The 22,879-nt window shown below is 32.1% G+C and overlaps 2 protein-coding genes across 5 annotated transcripts; one reads left to right on the top strand and one right to left on the bottom strand.

Annotated features, from left to right (window-relative positions):
- Window positions 1-2,105: 2,105 nt before the first annotated feature.
- On the bottom strand, window positions 2,106-7,675 carry LOC148611426 (uncharacterized). 4 transcript variants are annotated; one of them, XM_088592037.1, is made up of 3 exons: window positions 7,590-7,675; window positions 4,498-5,336; window positions 2,106-3,447 (listed from the first exon to the last, which is right to left on the bottom strand). In XM_088592037.1, the coding sequence occupies exons 2-3, from the start codon at window positions 5,289-5,291 to the stop codon at window positions 3,063-3,065; spliced, it is 1,179 nt and encodes a 392-aa protein (XP_088448163.1). In that variant the 5' UTR covers window positions 5,292-5,336; window positions 7,590-7,675; the 3' UTR covers window positions 2,106-3,062. The 4 variants fall into 4 exon arrangements, with proteins under 4 accessions (XP_088448163.1, XP_088448162.1, XP_088448165.1 ...); XM_088592036.1 differs by having other exon boundaries at window positions 7,571-7,646; XM_088592039.1 differs by having other exon boundaries at window positions 7,518-7,600.
- Window positions 7,676-8,287: 612 nt separating this feature from the next.
- LOC148611425 (V-type proton ATPase subunit F-like) lies at window positions 8,288-17,936 on the top strand. Its single transcript, XM_088592034.1, has 5 exons — window positions 8,288-8,413; window positions 12,220-12,301; window positions 15,516-15,598; window positions 16,620-16,742; window positions 17,256-17,936. The coding sequence occupies exons 1-5, from the start codon at window positions 8,363-8,365 to the stop codon at window positions 17,283-17,285; spliced, it is 369 nt and encodes a 122-aa protein (XP_088448160.1). The 5' UTR covers window positions 8,288-8,362; the 3' UTR covers window positions 17,286-17,936.
- Window positions 17,937-22,879: the final 4,943 nt, after the last annotated feature.

Raw genomic sequence — 22,879 nt, 5'->3', positions numbered from 1 at the left:
ATGACCAAACAGAATGATTTAAGTATGTGTATGTATACTTAAAAGAAACAACTGTATTCAGAAAACATTGTGTGTTTGTGATTTGTAATATTAGTGTATAAATCAGCAATACAATGAATACCAAATTAGACATACCTACCATAATTGACAGTACTAGCATTATACATGTACATGTATCTGTCAGGCAAGAAAATAAAAACCCCTTGCACTGTAACCAGTGTAAACCAAAATTTTGAATTTCTCAGTACATACACATATCATGTAATCAGAATTTCCATCCTGTTAAAATATTCACAATAATATCACAGTAATAAGTAATTCGTGAGCAATGGCTCACAAGTGATACCCCAGCTTTCAATCACAATATAAGGAAAATAAACAAAGTCCTTGGTAAACAGGGAGTTGTTAATTTTTTTTTTTAAAAAGTGTTAAAATTTCAAGCTGCTGTGATGAGTGATTGCTGAGAAAACTGTGACGGAAAAATTATTACGAACACACCAACAAGGTTGAGAAACAGTATACCCCTCTCAATTGGAGGCTATAAGAAATGATTTAGTGAGACCATAAAGCTTCATATTGCAGTTGAAAAAACTTCTACTTTAACAAAAAAAAAAACAAAAAAAAACAAGTAAAGAAATTAACACCTTTGGTATATCTTAAAGAAAATAATGCATTAAAATAAACAAATAAAATTTACGATTAACAATTTAGTACAAGATATAAGATATAGTGAAAGCTGTCTAAACCCAACCATGAAAAATTTGAAAACCTCTCTAAACCAGAAAGGTTTAATAAAGTCCATTTTATCATTTCAAATGTTTTTTTAACCTTAGTTAATCGAACACCTGTCTAAACTGAACCAACTTTAAAACTCCAAACAGGGTTTAAATGATGTAGAAAGATTTATCTCTAGTCCTGAAATACCCTAACCTTCCTAGATACAGTTTTTATTTCTTGCATATGTGATGCTTGACAAGATACAAACAATCCAGAAAACTATTTGAAGATGCCATCAGAATAAGTAATCTCATCAAAAACATGTTTCAATCAGTTCAAATAACCTTCTATCACTTATTTCTTCAGATTTAACCTCACTACTAATGAACCCTTCCATTCCTAAAAGTATTTGCCCTATATAATGCAAAAACACCTTTAGATATTGAAATGAAAAAATGGATTAACATCATTTCCTTTTTGGCTTTAAACCTCATCACATGACTGAATGGGCCTAACTCCCACTAAAAAGCATAGGAATTGACAGTTGATGTAATGTAGATGGCAATCTTACCAACAAAAACAACTAACAGACAGAAACAATAATAAAAATATGACACTTTACTATTTCTTTTTTATAAAAAAAATTGGTAATAATACAACAATGCATCATACTGATGTACCCTTAAGTCCAAAACTAAATGCAAATCAGTCCTTGGTTTTGAATGCTTCCTACAGCAGAAATTCTGGACCAAAAATATATCAAAAACCAGACTTACATACCTATTGTTTTGAAGTTACACACTAATACAAAATGTTTTACTACTTTCCTTCCCTTAACTTTAAATACACGTAGAAAGTGAAGGGCAATAACACAATCACCAATCTGATAAGTAAACTCCAGGTACAAGTCCAAAGAAATACTGTCAAAGTACTTTTATTCATGGATACCAATTTTCATAGATAAGTTCATAGATTCCTGAGTTCATGGCTTTTAGATTTTCAGTAAACATATTAACATCAATGGAAATCTCCTTTTCCTTATGAAACAAATTTTGTGGTTTGGCCTACCCACGATAACCATGAAAATTGGTATTCCACAAACACTAGTATGGTACTTTCACTGTAGTAAATAGAAAGAAAGTCCATATAATAAATTACAATATCAAGGCAAAAACTGAAGAGTTGGAAACAATCTCAATGGTCCTGACTTGGTACAGGCACTTCTGATTGAATTGTTGAGTTAAACCAGGTTTTTCAGTGCTAAACCTCCTTCCATTTTTCTGGTTTATTGCATTTCAACCATAATCACCACTATTGCTACTACCCAGAAACAGCAAGATATGATACTTGTGATACACAAGTACATTCATTTTAATGTAAAAAACGGATACTGAAATCTTTTTTTTATTCACAATATCACAAATCGGTAGTACATTGTACATCATATTGGATGGAAAATTTAATTAAGTTTTAAAAAGAGTGAAGTATTGATAGTTCATGGAATTCAATATTTTAATTCGATTACGCAATGTAAAAGCAGGGTAAAAAGCAAAAAGAGGGCATTTCATAAAGACTTTCTTGTACATTCCACATGTACATGCATTTCACAAGAAAATACATGTAACAACTTACAGAAACTTGTATTTGTCACTGTACCTGAAAGACTGGAAATAAAATGTAGGATGCACAATTTGTAACAATTGTAAACAGATAAATACAGTATACAGCAGTTTTAAAGTCCAGACTGAAAATATCACAGCGAGCATGCCGATATTATTTGGTATCACAGCAGTAGCCCAAGATATAAAATTGTCTGGCAGTAGGAACGTTTGGAAAATTAATTAAGTTGCCAATAATGCAAATTAGCGTATAAAACTAAATCAATGTGAGTGATTTACATTTTTTACGTATTTCATTTTTCATGTGATTACAGAAAAAACAATTAAAATGAATCAAAATTAAAAGTCTTAAGTTCATGTATTATCAATTACATGCATATACTTTTGGATTGTAATACATTTGTATATGTAATAGTCTGCTGTGAATTGGTAAGATCTGAATGTGCAAAAAAATTCCTCAGTATCTGCACAAATTACTTGCTTCACACTGTTACATGTATCTTTATTTTGCCAACAATGCCAACAATGAAAGGCAGTCTAGAAATAAGTTCACCAGTGAACAAATATGTCTGTTTTCAATATTTAGTCTGATCTTGTACAAAAGTGTCTTAATTTGATGCTTTTTGGTCTGAATAGGGAAATCTTATCTTTTTTTGATTCACTAAATTAAATGCCTAAGCATTTACCATAGCCTTGGTACATAAAATTAAAATTTATTTTCTAACATCATTCTACATGAACATGGTGACGTCCTCTTCTTCTATTCTCCATCATAGCAAGTATTGCAGCAATATACAAAAGAGTCATCCCTATCAAACATACAGTTGAAGTTCCGGAGAAAAACTGACGATATTCAAATCTAAGATACCACATAAAAACCAAGATTAACCCAAAACATGGAAACATAAGCATTCCAATATCAAATCCATCTTCTTCAATTTCTGTTGCTCGTGTAGCATTTTGGCGATTGGCTTGAGTAATCAGACAGTGTATCACACTATTGTCAACAACATTGTAGGCCTGTAGAGTATTTGATCCATTTCTTAAATCTTGTCCATTAAATATGAATCTTACAAGTTTATTTGCTGCAAGTTCATCTGCAAAATGAGCCCTGAAATAAACCATATTGTTGATTAATGTAATAATAATGATTATCTGTTTTTTTAGTTCTTTTTTAAGTTTCAATCAATACTCTATTAGATACTTTCAGTTTACTTCCATAGCGATACCTGTCTAAACTGAACCCTGAATCGTCTAGAATTTTGTTTAAACATCTCATGTCAGTTCCAAAACATTTTGAACCTGTCTAAACTGAACCCTGAGTTGTCTACAAACTTGTCAAAACATTTTGAACCTGTGTAAACTGAACACATGGCCTCTTTTCCATTAACTGATGTAAACCTAAGAATTCTACTTCCAGTTTGACTTGTGTGTCGTCTGGGTACCAACCAATAATCGACCATAAATCTGTGCTTCAAGTGGAACAAACCAGATAATAGTTTGTTCCACTTAAATGCCTAAACTAAACAAAAACTTTTATAGTCTGAATGAGTTATTAATTATTCCAAAAAAAATATGTATGTTTCCAGCTACCCTACCTATCCCATTTTTGTGCTACCCTAAACATATATGACCATTTTGGCTTAAGCATTATTATAGTCCTGATTTTTTTCTCCATCAACTCAATGTGCAATGTTTTTGAAAAATAAAATAATTTCCCTATAACCCTACCCTAGTTTTTCTTGCTGGTAGAAGGAAACAAGAGAATTTTTTTGCCTTTAAGAACAGAGTTCTACATTTGTATTTACCACTTTTAGCCTTTTTTTGTATGTTTAAAAAAATACTTATTTTTTTTTCTTTTTTCTATGTTATACATGTATATCATTTACATCATACATGTGAATTCCGTGTTGAATTTGCAATGTTACAATGACAGCATAAAATATGACTCCTGTTTTGTCTGGGGGGGGGGGTGGGGGGGGTATACTGTACTATATAGTAACATTCAGTTCTTGATAAAAGTACCATAAGCATACCAACTTACTCTTTTGGGATTTCTGCAGTTACTGTTGATACATGCAATATTTGACCTTCAGTTTTGACCTCAAAACTACCATAATTCTTTATATATCATTAAAATTCATTAATGGTTTCTAGTTACCTTCTAAACTGGTCTATAGTATCATCTAATGAGGCCTCAACATTTCTTTGGGTGTCATTCAAATACTTTAACCGAATTGTTACTTTATCACCCTGACCACTTTCTTCCTCAGTTGCCTCATTCCCTTCACGCCTTTTCTCAGAATTAATTTCTTTAGATTCACAGTTGGTCCTATTCAAATTATTCGATAAAGTTTTTTGTTCAGTGTTTTCTACATTGTCTGTATTTCTTTTGACTTCACTACTGTTTTTAGATTCAGTATTCCCACCACTTTTTGCAAAGAAAGCTACCCGTCTTTGTCTCAGTTCTGTTTCTGAAGCAGGCAAATCTTCTTCAATATCTTCAACATCATTTTCAGGGTTTGTGATTGTACTTGCTGAATTGTTAGTATCTACATTTTCTTTTGATTCAGTACTCTTAGGTAAAGAGCTTGCAACATCCTTATTTCCAGCTTCATCACTACTGGTTTCACTCTCTAATGGAGTTTCAAGATCATTTATTATTTCTTCAACCAGCGATGAATTTGGCTCTACATTGTCACTAGAATTAGAAGATGATGTACTTTCACCACCATTACTGCTGCTGCTACCAGACTCAGATTGATTCTGTTGACTGTTTCTATTATGTCTACGAGTGAACTCAATGACAATCACACTAAAGAAGGGTAGTTCCTGAATATTTGTAGATACCCATGCTACACAAAGGATAAGAAACAAAAAAACAATCACAAAGAAGACAGTAACTTCATCTCCAACACCTTCTATCAATGGCATATCTGTGTACAGATGGTACATGTACCAAGACCTATGGTTTTATCCTTCCTTTTCTTTTAAATAACTCTGAAAAGACACAAATATATTTCAATCATGCTGATACTGAACAAGGTTATCAATACTCTCAGCAGGATAAAATTTAGTGTGAGCAATATGTATTTCAAGTATAAATTTACACACAATTACATGTATGAGAGTCCAGGTCAGTGAAGTGATTGTTTGGTTCATGAAATTCAGTCACAGCAGCAAGTTACAAGCCTGGCAGTTACATTCTATATGGGGGAAGAAAAATCATTTCTTGGCCATGTATACCATAATAGCAAAGATTGACAGACTACATGTAAATTGCCATTTTTTACCACTATGACTACAAATCATAGCTTACTAAGCTTAGAAAGGTGTCCTATCAAGAACTATTGGAGACTACGAAATCAGAATGAGAAGCACAGGGAAGCCATTACATTCTATTGCTTATAGGAAAATATTGGTTTTTTTTTACTTCACTGCAAGGAAACATTTTTTATGACATCCGAAAAAAATCTTATATTCAATTTTATCAATAAATATCTATAAAAACAAAACACTTTTCTTTTGAACAAATGGCAGGTTCTGATCCCATTCTAAAAAAAAAAAAATTTTTGTCAGTCATTTTTAAGATGTTCATTATTTGGATTTTTCATCTACATTTTTCTTTCCTTCAAACAATCATGATCTGGCCTTGAAAATTGTTCTGATTTTTTTTAGGAACAGGAAAGTGCTACATGTAGATAGTTGTCTTTAAATGGAATAAAATTCAACAACTAAGTACCTAAGTACATAAACTACTCTGTATTTTTAAATAATTCATTTTTTCAATAATAAGACAGAAGGTCCATGATCTGTGACTCCTTTTGTCTGTTCAGTTTTTACAACAGTTTCTACCCAAAAGAACTTGAGATAAAGGATACTACAGACACTGTGAAGTCAGCCTCATATCTTGAACTACACTTAGAAATCGATGGTAAAGGAAAACTATTGACCAAACTTTACGACAAATGTGATGACTTTTCATTCAGAATTGTCAACTTTCCTTTCATCTGTGGCAACATCCCTTTGGCACCTGCATATGGAGTGTTTGTATCACAACTCATATGTTATGCCAGAGCTTGCCAAAACTACGCAGACTTTTTGTATCGTGCCAGAACTCTAACAAATAGGCTTCTGGAACAGGGTTATGTTGCTACAATATTGAAGTCATCACTACAGAAGTTTTATGGTCGTCACTACGAACTCGTGGATCGTTATGGTGTATCCATCTGCACCATGAAAACTGATTTATTCAACGGGTCATAGTTTTCCTTTCCTCATTTGTCTACCTCGGACTTTACTTTTTATGAGCAACTCGGCGGGTGTTTCTAGAAAAGCAGAGGACACTTACCCTACCGGTAATCCTGGTCCATGCTTCCAGTTTTTAGTGGAGTCGAGTTGCTCGTTTGCTTTTGTTACTTTGTATGTATGATTTTAGTTACTTTATGTTCTTTGTTGTGTATTGTCTGCTTTCCATGTCTGGTCTTTGTCCCTGGATTACATTCTTTTGATTAGCGCCATAACCTTGGTTCCCTTGATTACTCTTTGATTATTGGTATAATTAAAAGGAGGAGAAATAGGATTAAAACCTTGACACTTAATAAATTGACTGATTAAACTCCTTTAACATCTGCCTAACAAGTACATGTAATCAAAAGAAATTTCTCAATTTTCATTAAATGGGCTACTTATATGTAGCATGTCTTGTATAAGTTACCAAGAACAGAATTTTATTATGTATTTTCCATTCAAGTACAAGTACCAGGTATGCTAAAAATTTGTAAATCATATATACATGTACTGCTATGTGTGTTGTTAGAACCATAATGTATGTCAGATTTTTAATTCAAATATTTGCATAGACTAGTACCAGTATAAACACAAACATTCATACATGTATAAAATTTTTACTTTGACTTGTAAACTTCAAGTATGTTAGATTTAGTAAAGACTTCAGTGTCCTATGGTTATTGAACATATTTTACCATGAAATTATAGACCTCTAATCAAATGTATTTATAAGTCTTAGTAAGTTAGTTGGTCTATATCAGATGATATTGGGAAAATGACCAGATATGGCAGATATTGCCAGATTTTTATGTGAAACAAGCTTATTTATAATCATTGGAAAGTTCGTTAATCAGAGCTAGTAATAAATAACTATGTCCATGAAAAACAGACACTTCCTGATACAGCAGATAGTTTTTTTATACGTGTATTGTCATCATAAATACCCAAATTTCCAGAGCATACTTAGTCGACCTGTCAAAACACTGTCGCCCTCTAACAAGATGCCCTTGCTTCTTTTGGATATATAAGAGCCAAATGATAAAGTTAAATGTGTTTGGGAAACCAGCTGATAATTCTAACAGCTGAAACCAATATACGGACAGATGACCAGAAATATTCCGTACATGTTCATGTAAGGTGCGTCATAAGTGGCATGAACAAATTTAGAACTCAAATGCCATATCGTATTTAGATTTTTTTTATTCTTCTCACGAATTAGAAATCAAAGAAAAAAGTATACAATAGAAATTTACTGAAATGCTTAAACTATCATTTGAAGGGCGAAAACTTTTTTTTCAGAAACTATTGTCCTGAAATATTTTGAGGGACTTTAAATTCATTCCTGTTACTGAAAATTTTGTATGGACATAAGCATGACAATTTTTACTATATATAGATTGTGGCTTTCAATTTAGAATCAATTTGTTGCGATTTTTATGTTTTACAGAGAAAAAAATCACATTTTATAAACTACATTAAAATAGCATTGTCCGAACCATCATAAAATGCAATCATTATAAAGTTATTAATCTATATTTTCAGATATAAGTTCTTTGTTTTGCAAGTCATGATGGAACCTATTCCATATGCTTAGATATTAATAAATTGATTTGTGGATTTGTGTGCGTTGTGTCAAGCACGGATTCCCGATTGTCCGTTTCCCGATTTTGGTCCTGAATTAATCTCGCCTTAATTTTGATCATATGATTGCGTTTCGGTTTTGCATCTGAGAAGAGATGGCTCATTCAGCCCAAAAAGGCAAACTTATTGCTGTTATTGGGGACGAAGTATGTTGACTACTTAAAATAGTTTTAATCATTTTCAATGGCTCATTAGAAAACCCTGTCATATATAAGGTCAGATATCATAAAACTGGTTAACATCTTGACTTAACTTCAAAAATCAGTTGATATGTGTACTGTACAGAATGTATGTCAACGTTTTCATGATGAAAAGTTACAGGACTGTATACACCAACATGAGTATTATTCTATTTTACCATATTAAGTTGCACTATGATGTTACATGTGATCATTTAACAAATTGAAGATCTGGATCATCAGCATCACATTTCTTAAGTTTCCCTGAAGACAACTGTAGAACAATTAAAGTTCATCTTTACCAATCTAAAATTATGGCCTCAACTGCACCACATATCTAGGGGATGCTTAAGAATTTTCTTGATATACAGGGTTGTCTGTAGTTGGTGAAAATTGTGGTGAAATTGAGGCCATATTTGTAGAAAGGTGATGATGAGCCTTAATTGCAAGTCATGCCATGACTCAGAATGGCTCAAGACAGTTCTTAGCAAGAACAGTTTATGACAATTCTACCCTAAACCAATTTCTGATAATTCTACTCCAGAGAATTTTCTAATTGATATTGATTCTACCCTACTAAGATTCTTGTCAAATTTACAGTACATTTTTGTACATGTACACGTAGCCTAGAGTACAAAATGTAGTTTTGAGACATTTCTACAAAAAATGTCTGATGATATTACTCTAGTAGTATTTTATTGATAAATGTACTTGTTTAAAGATCATGTAAGTGTGTTTGTGCATTTTTTAGCTCACCTAACCGTAGGCCATGTGAGCTATTGCCATCACTTGGCATCCGTCGTCGTTAACAATTTTTCAAAACTTTTCTCCTCTGAAACTACTTGACCAATTGGAATCAAACTTGGTATGAATGTTCCTTGGGGTATCCTGCATAGAGTTAATTCTGACTAGGGTAAAAGTGTTCAGCATGACAAGACCTATCTGCGGTCGAATTTTCATTTTAATCTGTTCAGCCACGTTGGAGTTATTGCCCTTTTTCAACGTTTTTTTGCTATTTTTAATGTTATTTCTTTCAAAAATATTCTCCTCTGACACTACTTGACCAATTGGAACCAAACTTGGTATGAATGTTCCTTGGGGTATCCTGCATAGAATTGAAGTGGGGATTTTTGATCTGTCAAAAAACATGGCCACTGTTACTAAAAATAGAACATAAGGGTTAGACAGTAGTTTTTTTCATATATCTCCAAAACAGTTAGATTTAGCCAAATTCTTTCAATAGCTGAAATGATCCTTATTTTTAGGACTACAAAAGTCTTCAGGCATAAAATTTGTCAGACGCCTTCTTATAAGAGTTATTGTACTTGACAGGGGAAAATGACAGGGTTTTTTTTTTTTTACAGATTTCAGCCAATGTCTTGAAAACTATGATAGATTTAGACTTTCATTTACTGAAATGATCCTTATGATAAGTGCTATCAAAGTATTCTTGAGTCAAAATTGTTGGACAACTTCTTGTTTAATTTATTGCCCTTGAAAGGCAAAATTTAACGAGGTGAGCAATTCAGGCTCCTGGGAGCCTCTTGTTTTTTCATGGCAGGTCCTAGTCCTATTCTCAAAAAATAATAACCATAACATTTCCAGGGTCAAAAAGAAAGCAAAAACAAGTTGAAAATTGTACACCTGCAAAGATTTATCTATACAACACAGGGTTCTCGATAAGGTGCGTACAGGCATCATGGACTCGAGAAAAACTTTCTAGACGAGCCAACTTAGAACATTGTGCGTCGCTGGATGTGTCCTCACAATATCAGCTGCATCCTAAGTGCTTTTATTTAAAAATCATTAAAATTTACCAAAGAATTTGTGGAAAATCTGTTTGTTCAACATTTTCTACAACCGAACAACCAAAAATTTACAAAGTTATTTACACATGATTTTCATCATATGATATTTTTTTACCAAGTATTTGATAAAAAATTGTAACAAATAATTTTAAAATGAGTAAAACAAAATTTTCAAATGAAATCAGTTCAGAACTGGATTTTTTGTTACTTGTACATCGTTTCACTTTTGTCACATCTCAATTGCATAATCAAAATGGGAAATACATCAGATAAATGTTGCAATTTTACTTCACAGTTGGCTTTTTTCTTTGGGTCTTCATTTAATTAAGGCACTAAATTTATTGTTTGAATTAGGTTTAAACTGAATAATGCACATGAATTTGATCTAGTTGTGGCATGGGGTCAGTGTAGATGAAAGATGATTATCTGTTTACACACTCATTATCAGGAATTAAGATTGACTTAAATTAGGCGTTTCTTTTATGTTTCACTGTGAATACTGCAACAGAGTTAGACCTAGTCACAGTTGGGGTCAATCTAGCTGATAGATTTTTACACAGTAATGGTGATTGTAGGGCTTGGGATAACAGCTTGAGATTAGACCAAAGCCAAATTTGTTAAAACTAATGTTTTTAGTCCAGTTTTGAATTATTTGAGGAAAGGAAAGTTTCAATATTTTGTTGAAACATTTATTGTCTTCATATTAAAAGGAAAAGATTTATTGCATGTATATGTACTGATGTATCAGAAGTGTCTTCATAATTAAATGAAGTGTTTTAAATTATATTTTAATATACATATGTATGTTTTAAGATACAATTTATATTCAGTGTGAAAAATTAAAAGCCATACATATAAATCAACAAAGCAGGAAGCTATTTTTGTAACAATTTATTAGGTCACAAGACCAGAATTTGCATGATCATGAACTGGCTTTGAAGCCACAACTATACTGTGAGGTGCATGACCAACAATACATGTAACTAAGTGCACATTATACAAGGAGTTATGACATGAAGCCAGAACACAATTTAATATGGATGACATGCATAATTGCAGTGAGATATGGTTTTGTATGATTGTACATACATGTATGTAGAATAAGTTCTGATGTACGCAGGAAAATAATGAATGTAGCGTTTGAACTGGTTTAAAACCAAGTTCATCTGAGACTCACATTTCCAAAAAGTGATGAGTCCCAGGACTCACCATGTAAATATCCTAGTGAAAACCCTGACAACATGTATCCCATGTTGAATGTTTAGCTTATAAAATGTACCAACTATTTTGAAGACGATCACCTCCCTTAAACATAAGAAAATAGTTTTTGAAGTAGTCAATGTCATTTTATGATTATATTACTAGTTACTTACATGTACATATTCATTGTACTGTAATACACATATATCTTTATCTTTACATATCATTACAATTGTTTCATATAACATTAAGCCATTGCCAATTCTTGTAATTGTGTTTGCACTAATAAAGAATTTGAATAAAGGTCTATAAAGATATGTGATTGTTTCTGTAGACATCAACACACCTTTCCTTTTAGAAATAACTAAAAATACCATTTTCACCATAAGCTGGGAATTTTTTAATTACTCTTGATCATAGGTACATACTACACTCCTAGAAATTTTGGTAATTACTGTAAAATTTCAACTGTACAACAACATATCTACATTGCTGCATTGTGTATGTAGATTGTCTCTGTTTCATGAGTTCACATTTAGGATTTTGATGTATTTGAATCATCCTACTGCTGACACTTCTGTGTTTTTTGTCGATATTCGTTTATTTGTACAAGTATACCTATATTTGTGACAACAACATTACTGTACAACCATGGGTTGTTTGTTTGCTTTTGTTTCTTTTAGACATTTACATGTGCACTGAAGTCAATTATAAAATACAAGTTCTTTATCATTTATTTTATATTTTTCTCTTGCTGTTTCATAGGACACGTGTACTGGGTTTCTGTTGGGTGGTATAGGAGAACTAAATAAAAAGAGAGAACCAAATTTTTTGGTGGTTGACAAAAGTAAGTACTGATATTATGAAACACTTCCAATTATTTTGTTTTAAAGGTAAATACAGGTACATTGTGCTAATGGTTATATGACTACCATATATTATGGTGCTATTGATTTCTGTAGGCATTTGGTCTCAAGACAGTACGTTATGTATCTCAAATTTAAGGGATTTAGTCCATGCCATATTTGAGCATTTATATCTAATTTATTATGAATAGGTTATTTTGGCCCAACCTAGAAAGTGACAGATATCTTTGTGTAATCAGTCTATCATTAACAAGTTAATTGTGCTGGCCTGCTAAGCTTCTGATTTTGGGCATGATGTGTCTTGTAATTGTATCATGCTTGGTGACCTTTACCTTAATCTTTGACTATAAGATCAAATTCATAAGTATAGTTTTCGTACTTGCGACAATTGTTTAGCTTCAACATCTACAGTTATACCAAGTTGTGAGAATATGATATTTTTTTTTTATAATTTTTTATTTTTTTCCAAAATTTTCAACATACAATATACATACAATGCATTACACAATTATACATCATAATCATCTTTTAACACAATATGTATATATAAATGTTCAAAAATTGATGTTTTTCAATTTATAGAAAAAGAATGAGCTACAGAAAGATAAAAAAGGAACTAGGGATAGCATATAGAAAAGATTTAGAAAAGAAGAGAAAAAAAAAATTAAATGAATAAGTTGTTGTCCTGTTTACAATATTGACACAATTATGTTAAAACATTTTGGAATTGTTGCCATTTCTTGTTAAATAGTTCAACTCTTTTGTTTTTTACAGATAACATTTTTTCTATTTTATACATGTATTTAAGTTTTTCTTTCAGAGCAGTTAAAGATAACATTTGTTTAAAACAGCGTGTGTTATAAATATATTGTTTGATATTTAAAATTATAATATTATATGGTTCTCCCTTGGAAGTATATGATGTGTTTCCAAAAATGAAATTTAACTTAGTTAATGGTATGCTTATGCCATGTATCAAAAACCAATTATCAATTTCACTAATAACATTTTGTACAAACTCACAATTCCAAAATAAATGCTCAATAGTTTCTGGTTCTACATTGCAGAATGTACAAGCAGAATCATTGATAACATTTATTTTAAATAAAAATTTGTTTGTGGCTATTATACGATGGTTTATTCTGTATTGTAACCATTGCAATTTCGTATTATTTGTGACTGTTAATGGTAGCACAAAAATCTTTTTCCAATTCAAAGAATCGTTATCAAGTACTTCAGTCCACTTAAGTTGTCCTTTTGGAATAGAATCATTTTGGTTTAGTACTTTATACATATCTCTTGAGCCCTTTTTGCTTCTTAAAATAGTTTGCAAAAAAGATGGAATAAATGGACGCTGTAATTTACAGTTTCCTACATAGAAAGCTTTAGCAGCATGTTTTACTGCCGACATTATACTATTATACTTCATAAAATTAATATTGATTCCATATTTGTGTTGTAACTGTTCCAAAGAAAGATATGATCCATCATCATTTATTAAATCATTTATATAATGAACACCATTGACAAACCAATCTTTGTAAAAAACAGTTTCACCACCAATCTTAATTAATTTATTATACCAAACTGGATTGGCAAGAAAGAACTCCCAATCTACATGTTTTTCTTTCTCCAAGACCATTGCCCAGGAATTTAGAACATCTTTCCAAAATTTATTTTTTAAGTTTTTTTGAACATTTTGTACATATCCATCCCCACAATTAAACAGTTTTTCAGAATCTAAAGATGACATAAAGATACTTAGCCACTTTGAATTATTTTGAAAAGCTCTTCTTATCCAAGTAGTTTTTAAAGCTGTAATGAATGAAAACAGATTAATCATTTTAAGACCCCCATCTTGATACTCTTTTTGCAACACATCTTTCTTTACTCTACTGATAGGAGAATTCCATATGAATGTAAAAATCATGTCATTAATTTTTTTGATAATATCGCTGCTTGGGTTAGGTAATGAAATAATAAGATGATTTAACACAGGCAATATAAGTGTTTTTACAACTGTTATTTTACCAATGACTGTAAGGTTTCTTTTTGACCATTGATTTATTAAGTTTTTAATTTGTACAAGTCTTTCGTCATAGTTCAGTTTAATCATTCTATCTAGATCAACATCAAAATTCAGACCAAGGAGCTTAAATGATGTTTCACCCCAAGTAAGATTCTTGTTTTTGCACAAGATATCTTCACAATATCTTTTACTTCCAATCCAAATTACTTGGGTTTTGGAGAAATTAATATTCAAACCTGAGATTCCAGCAAATCAATCAAATTCTAACAATGATTCTTGTAAAGATTTTTCAGTTCCGTCTAAAATTAATGAAGTGTCATCTGCGAATTGTGACAGTTTATGTTCAATTTGTGTAATGTGAAGTCCATTAATGTTTTTATTACCTCTAATTTTTATTGCCAGAATTTCAGCGCATAAAATGAAAAGATAGGGAGACAGTGGATCACCTTGTCGACAACCCCGCTCTATATTAAAAAAATCTGATAAGTGTCCCCCCTGTATTACTGCTGACTTAATATTACAATAAAATACTTTGACCCAATTTATGATACTGTCCCCAAAATTGAAAAATTTCATAACAGTCTGTAAAAAATCCCAGGAAATAGAATCAAAGGCCTTCTCAAAATCTATTAAAACAAAAGCCCTGGAATTTCATGTTCTTCTGTATATTTCATAATATCGTATATAAGTCTCAAGTTTTCTCCAATGTATCTCCCACTTATAAAACCAGTTTGATCTAAGTCAATAATTTTATCCAAAACTTTTTTTAATCTATTTGCAATTGCAGCAGAACCTATTTTATAAATTGTGTTTAATAAAGAAATTGGACGCCAGTTTTTTAAAAAGTGGCGTGGTTTATTTCCTTTTGGCAAACATGTTATTATGCCTTGTTTTTGAGTTATAGAAAGTTGGCCTATAGTAAAAGCATGATTTAAAGATTTAACTACAAAAACTTGCAAGTCTTTCCAAAAAATATGATATTTGATTGAATCATAGAAAAATCTACAGATCTAATGTAAGTAGTATTTCATTTAATCTGTAAGTTTTTTTGTAAGATATAAGATTTAAGGGTGTTGACACGATAATACTTGGAGCAATGCATTCTGTAATGTATTGTTTTTAACACTGGTATGGAAAGACAACTTGATGTTTTATTTCTCTTTCAGACACTCCTCGTCATGACATAGAAGAAGCATTTAGGGGATTTATCAAGAGAGATGATGTAGCCATTATACTAATTAACCAAACAGTAAGTCACACAATGAGTAACCCATTTTGATTATTTCCATCTAATAAATCATAAACATTTATTTTTGGTGACATATTGATGTATAATTTTTTGTACTAAGACCTCTCAGATCAAATCACAATAAGACAAATGTACATGCATTTCTGTTACGTGTATATATGCAGATGTGTGTGGATGCAGGGACTTAATATAACACTCCCTGGGTAGAGTCTAAAATGTGTAACCCATACCCTTTCTGTTACATCACTGAAGATATACATGTATATATGCAGATGTGTGTGGGTGCAGGGACTTAATATAACACTCCCTGGGTAGAGTCTAAATTGTGTAACCCATACACGTTATGTTACATCACTGAAGATATACATATATGCAGATGTGTGTGGCAGTGTTCTAGGATTCCTATTTCCCGTTACCCGGGGCAAGTGAAATTTGGGTCAGGGAAAGTTAGGTACTTAGTTACACTTTCCCGTGGCAAGTTGAAAACTTCATATGCTGTAAGAATTTATTTTGGTAGGACAGCAGTAATTGACTGTGGGAAAGTTGATTTTATATGGATTTTTCCTGAGGAAACTTCAATTTATGAAAAATCCTAGAACACTGCCTCTTAGAATAAATTAACTTTTTAAAGGTATTTTAGCTCTTTAAAGAAATTTACTGCTTTGAATTGGCATTAATTAAGCAATTCTAATATAAAATTATACAAATCATTTTGAGTGGTCTAAAATTTAACTAATTTAAACTGGGAAACTCCTGAGAGCCTCTTGTTTTAGATTTCTGTTACCAATTTACTTTTGCATTGTTTTGAATTTGCAATCATTCCTTCTTAAAATCACATTATAATTTCTTAATATTCATGACAGTATTATATTTGAATTACAGGTCTTCCTACGAAAATAGCAGTTTGCAGAATTAACTCTAGCATTAATATTATCCACTTGTAAAAAAAAAGTTTCTCTTAAAAAATAAAAGATATTTGGTGGCCTTATTATTTAAAAAAAAAAACAACATTTATTTATAGATAGCTGAAGAAATAAGATATGCAATAGACTCCCATGACCAACCTATACCAGCTGTGATAGAAATCCCAAGTAAAGATGCTCCTTATGATGCTAGTAAGGATTCAATATTGAGGAGAGCAAAGGTCAGTCAACGTGAACTGGTTATCAGATATGCTTTTATTTTTATATGTGGGCTTTGGATTGTGAATATATATATATATATATAGAGCCAGAAGTTTCAATCAACATTTTTTTCAGATTTTACCTTATTTGAAATGGCCTTATTTTATAACCAATAGTGGAGTTAATCAAGAGTACAAACAATATGGAAACTCTTTTATTTTGAGTCAGATCAGCTGATGATAATTTGTTTCTTTTCCATATTTGGATTTTTATACCCCTTCTTTATTTGTTGCAAATTTTTGAAAATTTTCAAAAAAAATCCTTTAAGCTTGGCATTACTCAACTCTAATTTGTTATATAAAGATGGTATTCTACCTCAAGTTTTAAATGAACATGCACATGTGTGTAATTGTATTACATGTACCATGATTAAAATTTATAACTAGTAGGGGTCAAAAACACACCTCAGTATACAACATCCTCTATCAAGTTATTTATATGACATGAAAACATATGGATTGTTTCTATTTCAGGGTATGTTTTCAACTGAAGACTTCAGATGAAACGGGTCCATATTTAGATGTAGTACAGAATTTATTAGTGACTTATTTTTAATCAGAATGCTAGTCAATATGTTGTGAAAGGAGCTGGACTTATACAGAGTTGGATGTTTTGATTTAATATATACTGATAAAAATAGTATTCTGTTGTCTCACATACAGTGTAGACTAAATATTGTGTACAAAACTCTGTGTAACTTTTTTTTCCTGTATCATTTAAATGCAATATTTCATATACATTGTTAAAAATGATTTTCATTTTTCGTGATTATGAAATACAACATCTATACACTGAATGAAAGTATTTAATCTCAAGTAAATGTCTGAAATAGTATAGGATAACAAAGTACAAATATTTACAAACTGCAAAGCTACTTATTTTCGTACTTTCAGATATCAATTCCATTCCACTTCTATTTTTTGAAACTAAAACTCTATGTAACTTGTATTCCATAATGAAGGGACTTATTTGTGGCAATTCATTTATGTGATTTTTTTCTTCCTGGCAAAATCAGTGAAAATAAGTTAGTTAACTTAAGCTGAGTACTTTACAAATGTTACATGCATTATTTCATAAAATGTATGTTTACTGAAGGCATTCCATTATGTATTGTACTGAGAAAAAAAATAAAATGTCATTAACTAGTCATATAATACTTCTTATATACCTGTCTTTTGATTTGATTGTTTCATTATACCCCATGCAACGAAGTTGTGAGGTATGTTTTTGATCCGTCAGTCCATCCGTCAGTCAGTCAGTCCATCATCAGTTTTCCGGACTTTTTTTCTGAAGGCTTGCGAATATTGACATGATTTTTGGAATATAAGTTCACCATGATAAGTTACAGGTCAAGATAAACTTTCGTTCCGCTTCGATGATTTTTATTGAAATTACAGGCCTTAAACTTAGCAAAATTCACAAAAATAACATTTTCAGAACTTTTTTTCTAAACACTTTCAGATATTGGCATGATTTTTTTGGTATATAAGTTCACCATGATAAGTTACAGGTCAAGTTTAACTTTTGTTCCGCTCCAAATGATTTTTACAGAAATTACGGGCCTTGAACTTAACAAAATTCACAGAAATAACAGTTTTCCAGACTTTTTTTTTTAAAGTCTTGCAGATATTGACATGATTTTTGGTATATAAATTCACCATGATAAGTTACAAGTCAAGTGTACGTTTTGTTCCGCTACAATAACATTTACTTTGGATTAACTAAAACTCAAAGAAATTTTACAGTTTGGAGTTTGAAACTACCATTCTGAGTAACAGAATTTAGTTAGAAGATAAAGGTTTAAATCCTAAAAAACACTCTTATTCCTTTTTAGCTCACATGGCCATCACTTGGCGTCTGTCGTCATCATTAACAATTATACAAAACTCTTCTCCTCTGAAACTACTTGACTAATTAAAACCAAACATGGTATGAGTGTTCCTTGGGGTATCCTGTATAGAACTGACATGGGGATTTTTGATTCATCGAAACATGGCTGCCATTACTAAAAATAGAACATAGGGGTCAGACGGCAGATTTTTGCATATATCTCCAAAACCGTTAGGTTTAGCTAAATTCTGACATGGATAAAAGTGTTCAGCAAGATGAGATCTATCTCTGGTCAAATTTTGGTTTTAAACTGTTGAGTCATGTTGGAGATATTGCCTGTTTTCAACAAGTTTTTGCTATTTGTCAGATGACTCCTTGTACGAGTTATTGCCCTTGAAAGGGGAAAAATGACTTTTTTTCAGTTTTCAGTCAATATCTTGAAAACTATGATAGATTAAAAGAAACTTTCAATTTTTGAAAAGATCTTATGATAAGTCCTACCAAAGACTTCTCGAGTCAAAATTGTTGGACAACTTCTGTTAAAATTATTGCCTTTGAAAGGCAAAATTAAACCAGGTGAGCGATTCATGCTCCTGGGAGCCTCTTGTTTTATCAGGTTCTTCTACATATATTTCTCTTACATACAAATTTACTTGAGTATCCAATATGGGGACGTGGGGTATGTGAGCACACTCACTAAGGTTCTTTAATTATTGTATACGGCTGTCCACAGATTATATAATACAATAAATCAGTCGATAGATCTTAATTAATTCCAGACAAGTTTCTAAATGAGTGACCTCATTTGACATAACATTGGTTTTCTTGGATCACACACATTAGACATGGAATGATATGACATTGACAAACTATTGTTTGAACAAAAGAGAAGAAACAGGACAGTCTTTATAACAGTCCATTTATTTTCTTATGAGTAAACTATTCACTGATCTTACACCATGGTTAAAATGGTTAGCACTTATCTCAGGGGAAAACATTTTTGATTTTTTGTTTTACTCTGATATGAATATCCTTTGACTTTTCTTTGGTCACTATCAAACTGGTTTCTGGAATTTCTTCAAAACCTGTAATTGGGTTTTTATTCAAGAAATGTAAAGGGTGAAGTGATTCCTATCAAATGCCCACAAACCTAGTTGATGGTGGTAAAATAATTGATGTTGAAATGAGTGAATGCAGAAAACACAAAATCACAACCTGTGGTTGTTAACCTGACTAACAGCATGTTTACCATTAACTTTACTTTGTACAGGAGTAAATGAACATTTGTGCAAAATGCAATCTAACTACAGGTAGAACAAGATCTATCTGTCTTCCATGCAGTCACTGCATGTAGGATCTAACAACACTCCATTCTACCTTCTGTTCTGATGACCTTTCTGATCAGCCATCTTTCATGATTTTGTAAGCATTATTCAAAGGGGAAACCCCAAGGATTATGAAAAGGTTTTCTGAACAAAAGTTGTTAGATCCTACATGCAGTGACTGAATGGAACAATTGGTAGATTTGATTTTAATTAGATTGTGAAAAATGGAGCCAAAATGTTTAATTCTGCCAAAGCAAGGAAACTAACTTGATATAATTAAATTCTACCCTGCAGGAGGTCTTGGTGATATGCTTTGATAACTAAATATTCCAAGTATGAAACCCTATTGTTTCAAAACAACATATGAGAGAATATTTAGTTTGACGAAGCATGTGGCCAATATGTTCAGATCAAACCTCCCAATTTTGCAAGAAATTATTGAAAGATGTGTAGACACAATATTTTGTGATATTATTTATTACAAGTAATTGTAACAACTCGTAAATCTACTTTGTCTGGGCTTTAGTCATCTTTTTAAAACAAAATGTGCTAGTGAGTCCTTGGAGTAGGTCAGCCAAAAATTTTTCACAGAACAGGGCAGGAAGCTAGTATTACACACATATTGCCTGCAGTAGAGGGGAATACACTGAAGTACCCCAGTAACACACAAGGCAGATATGTCACAAAATAACACATAATAATTATCCAGTGGAAGTTTGTGTTTTTTGTAGGAAGTATAATATATAATCGCTCACCTTGTTAAAGTTTGTCTTTCAAGAGCAATAAATTTATTAAGGAGTTGTCCAACAATTTTGACTCAACAAGACTTTAGTAGGACTATCTTAAGGATCATTTCAGTGATTGAAAGTTTCTTTCTATCTATTATAGTTTTCAAGATATTGGCTGAAAACTAAAAAAAAAAGGCATTTTTCATCTTTCTTGACAACTTTGATCCCTGAAGACTTTTGAAGGCCTCATAATAAGGGTTATTTCAGCAATTGAAATAATTATGCTAGACCTAACGGTTTTGGAGATATATGTGAAAAATTACTGTCTGACCCCTAGTAATGGCGGCCATGTTTTTCTACGGATTCAAAATACCCACATCAGTTCTATGCAGGATACCCCAGGGAACATTCATACCAAGTTTGGTTCCAATTGGTCAAGTGGTATCAGAGGAGAAGATTTTTGAAAGAAATAGCATTCAAAATAGAAAAAAAATGTTGAAAAAGGGCAATAACTCCAACATGGCTTAACAGATTAAAATGAAAATTTGACCACAGATAGATCTCATCATGCTGAACACTTTTACTTCCATGTTAAAATTTGGCTAAACCTAACTGTTCTGGAGATATATGTGAAAAACTACTGTCTGATGTTCTATTTTAAGTAACAGCGGCCATGTTTTTCAACAGATTCAAAATATCCCGCCCGTGCATGTCCGGGTGTTAAAAGAATAGGCCTACAGCAGCGCTAAGCTTGTCGTAAAAGGCGACTAAATAGTGCTCAGAACCCTAGCGGGGGGCTAGGGCACTCTGCCCACAGAGCAACTGGGATGTGTGCCCCAGGTGGTGGAATGGGGTACCCCTGGCGTGTTACATGCTGGGGTTGTCAGGCTATAATACAGAAAACCTGACCGCAAACTATAGTGGTGCACCGTGTTGGGAAAGATGCCACGTTCCTTGCACATTAAAGAACCCTACTGTGGTATTCTCCTGGAGTCGGAACATAGGACTCCGCCACAGGAGGCTAAATTGCCCTACCCTACCCATCTCTCATCATTTCCAGTGGCAATCAAAATTTGTCGACCCCATTGTCCTTGTGTCCCATCCCTTTTTCATTTCATCACCATTTCACGTTCATTTTATCATCAATTTCATGTTCATTGTCTGAATATAGCTGAAATATTGCTGCTCGGACGTTAAACTCCAACAAACAAACAAACAAACAAACAATCAAAATATCCACATCAGTTCCATGCAAGATATCCCAAGGAACATTCATACCAAGTTTGGTTCCAATTGGTCAAGTGGTGTCAGAAGAGAAGATTTTGGAAAGAAATAACATTCAAAATAGGAAAAAAATGTCAAAAAGGGCAATAACTCCAACATGGCTTAACAGATTAAAATAAAAATTTGACCACAGATAGATCTCATCATGCTGAACATTTTTACCCCAATCAGAATTTGGCTAAACCTAATGATTTTGGAGATATATGCAAAAAACTACTGTCTTATCCCTATGTTCTATTTTTAGTAATGGCAGCCATGTTTTTCAATGGATCAAAAATCCCCAAATCAGTTCTATGCAGGATACCCCAAGGCACATTCATACCAAGTTAGGTTCCAAGTGAGCTAAAACATATACCTTTTTTGCATATAATTTCTAATATTTTTTTATGTTTTACCTATAATGTTCAGGTCTGTGATAAAGCTATTCTTTTTATGAAGGCAGGAATCATATCATCATGATTGATTAAGAGTGGTTTAAGGACGTGGCAGATATTTCATGTATTTATAGTCAACAACATTTGACCATGTTGAACTAAATTTTAGCTCACAGAAGCATCAGGTCACAGGTAATCATATCACCCACTCTGACATATTATTCTGGTACTAAGTCAACCAGTTTTTTTTTGCTCAATCTACCAACATGCTGTGTGTTTGGTAGCAAAATAGTAACTATCAAGTCTATGGTGCAAACCCACGAACTCCAAAAGCTCAAGGCAAAATAGTTCCTATAACTAACATTAGCCTTATGTTTTGATATTGAATATATACCATTTTTTTATGAAGAAACAAATTTCTTCAGGTCAATGTTTATCTCATTATGATTATCATTAATGGTTTGTTTTTAGGCAACTTGTACTACTTGTATGAAGACGATGCATTGGGATTGGTAGCCAGTGGGTAATCTTGATCACTAATTAAAATTTGCCTACA

This window comes from Perna viridis, chromosome 7 (genome assembly GCF_037379345.1).
Source record: "Perna viridis isolate PV_CMFRI_1.1 ecotype Kerala chromosome 7, ASM3737934v1, whole genome shotgun sequence".
NCBI lineage: Eukaryota > Metazoa > Mollusca > Bivalvia > Mytilida > Mytilidae > Perna > Perna viridis.
This window is presented reverse-complemented; position numbering and strand designations above follow the sequence as displayed.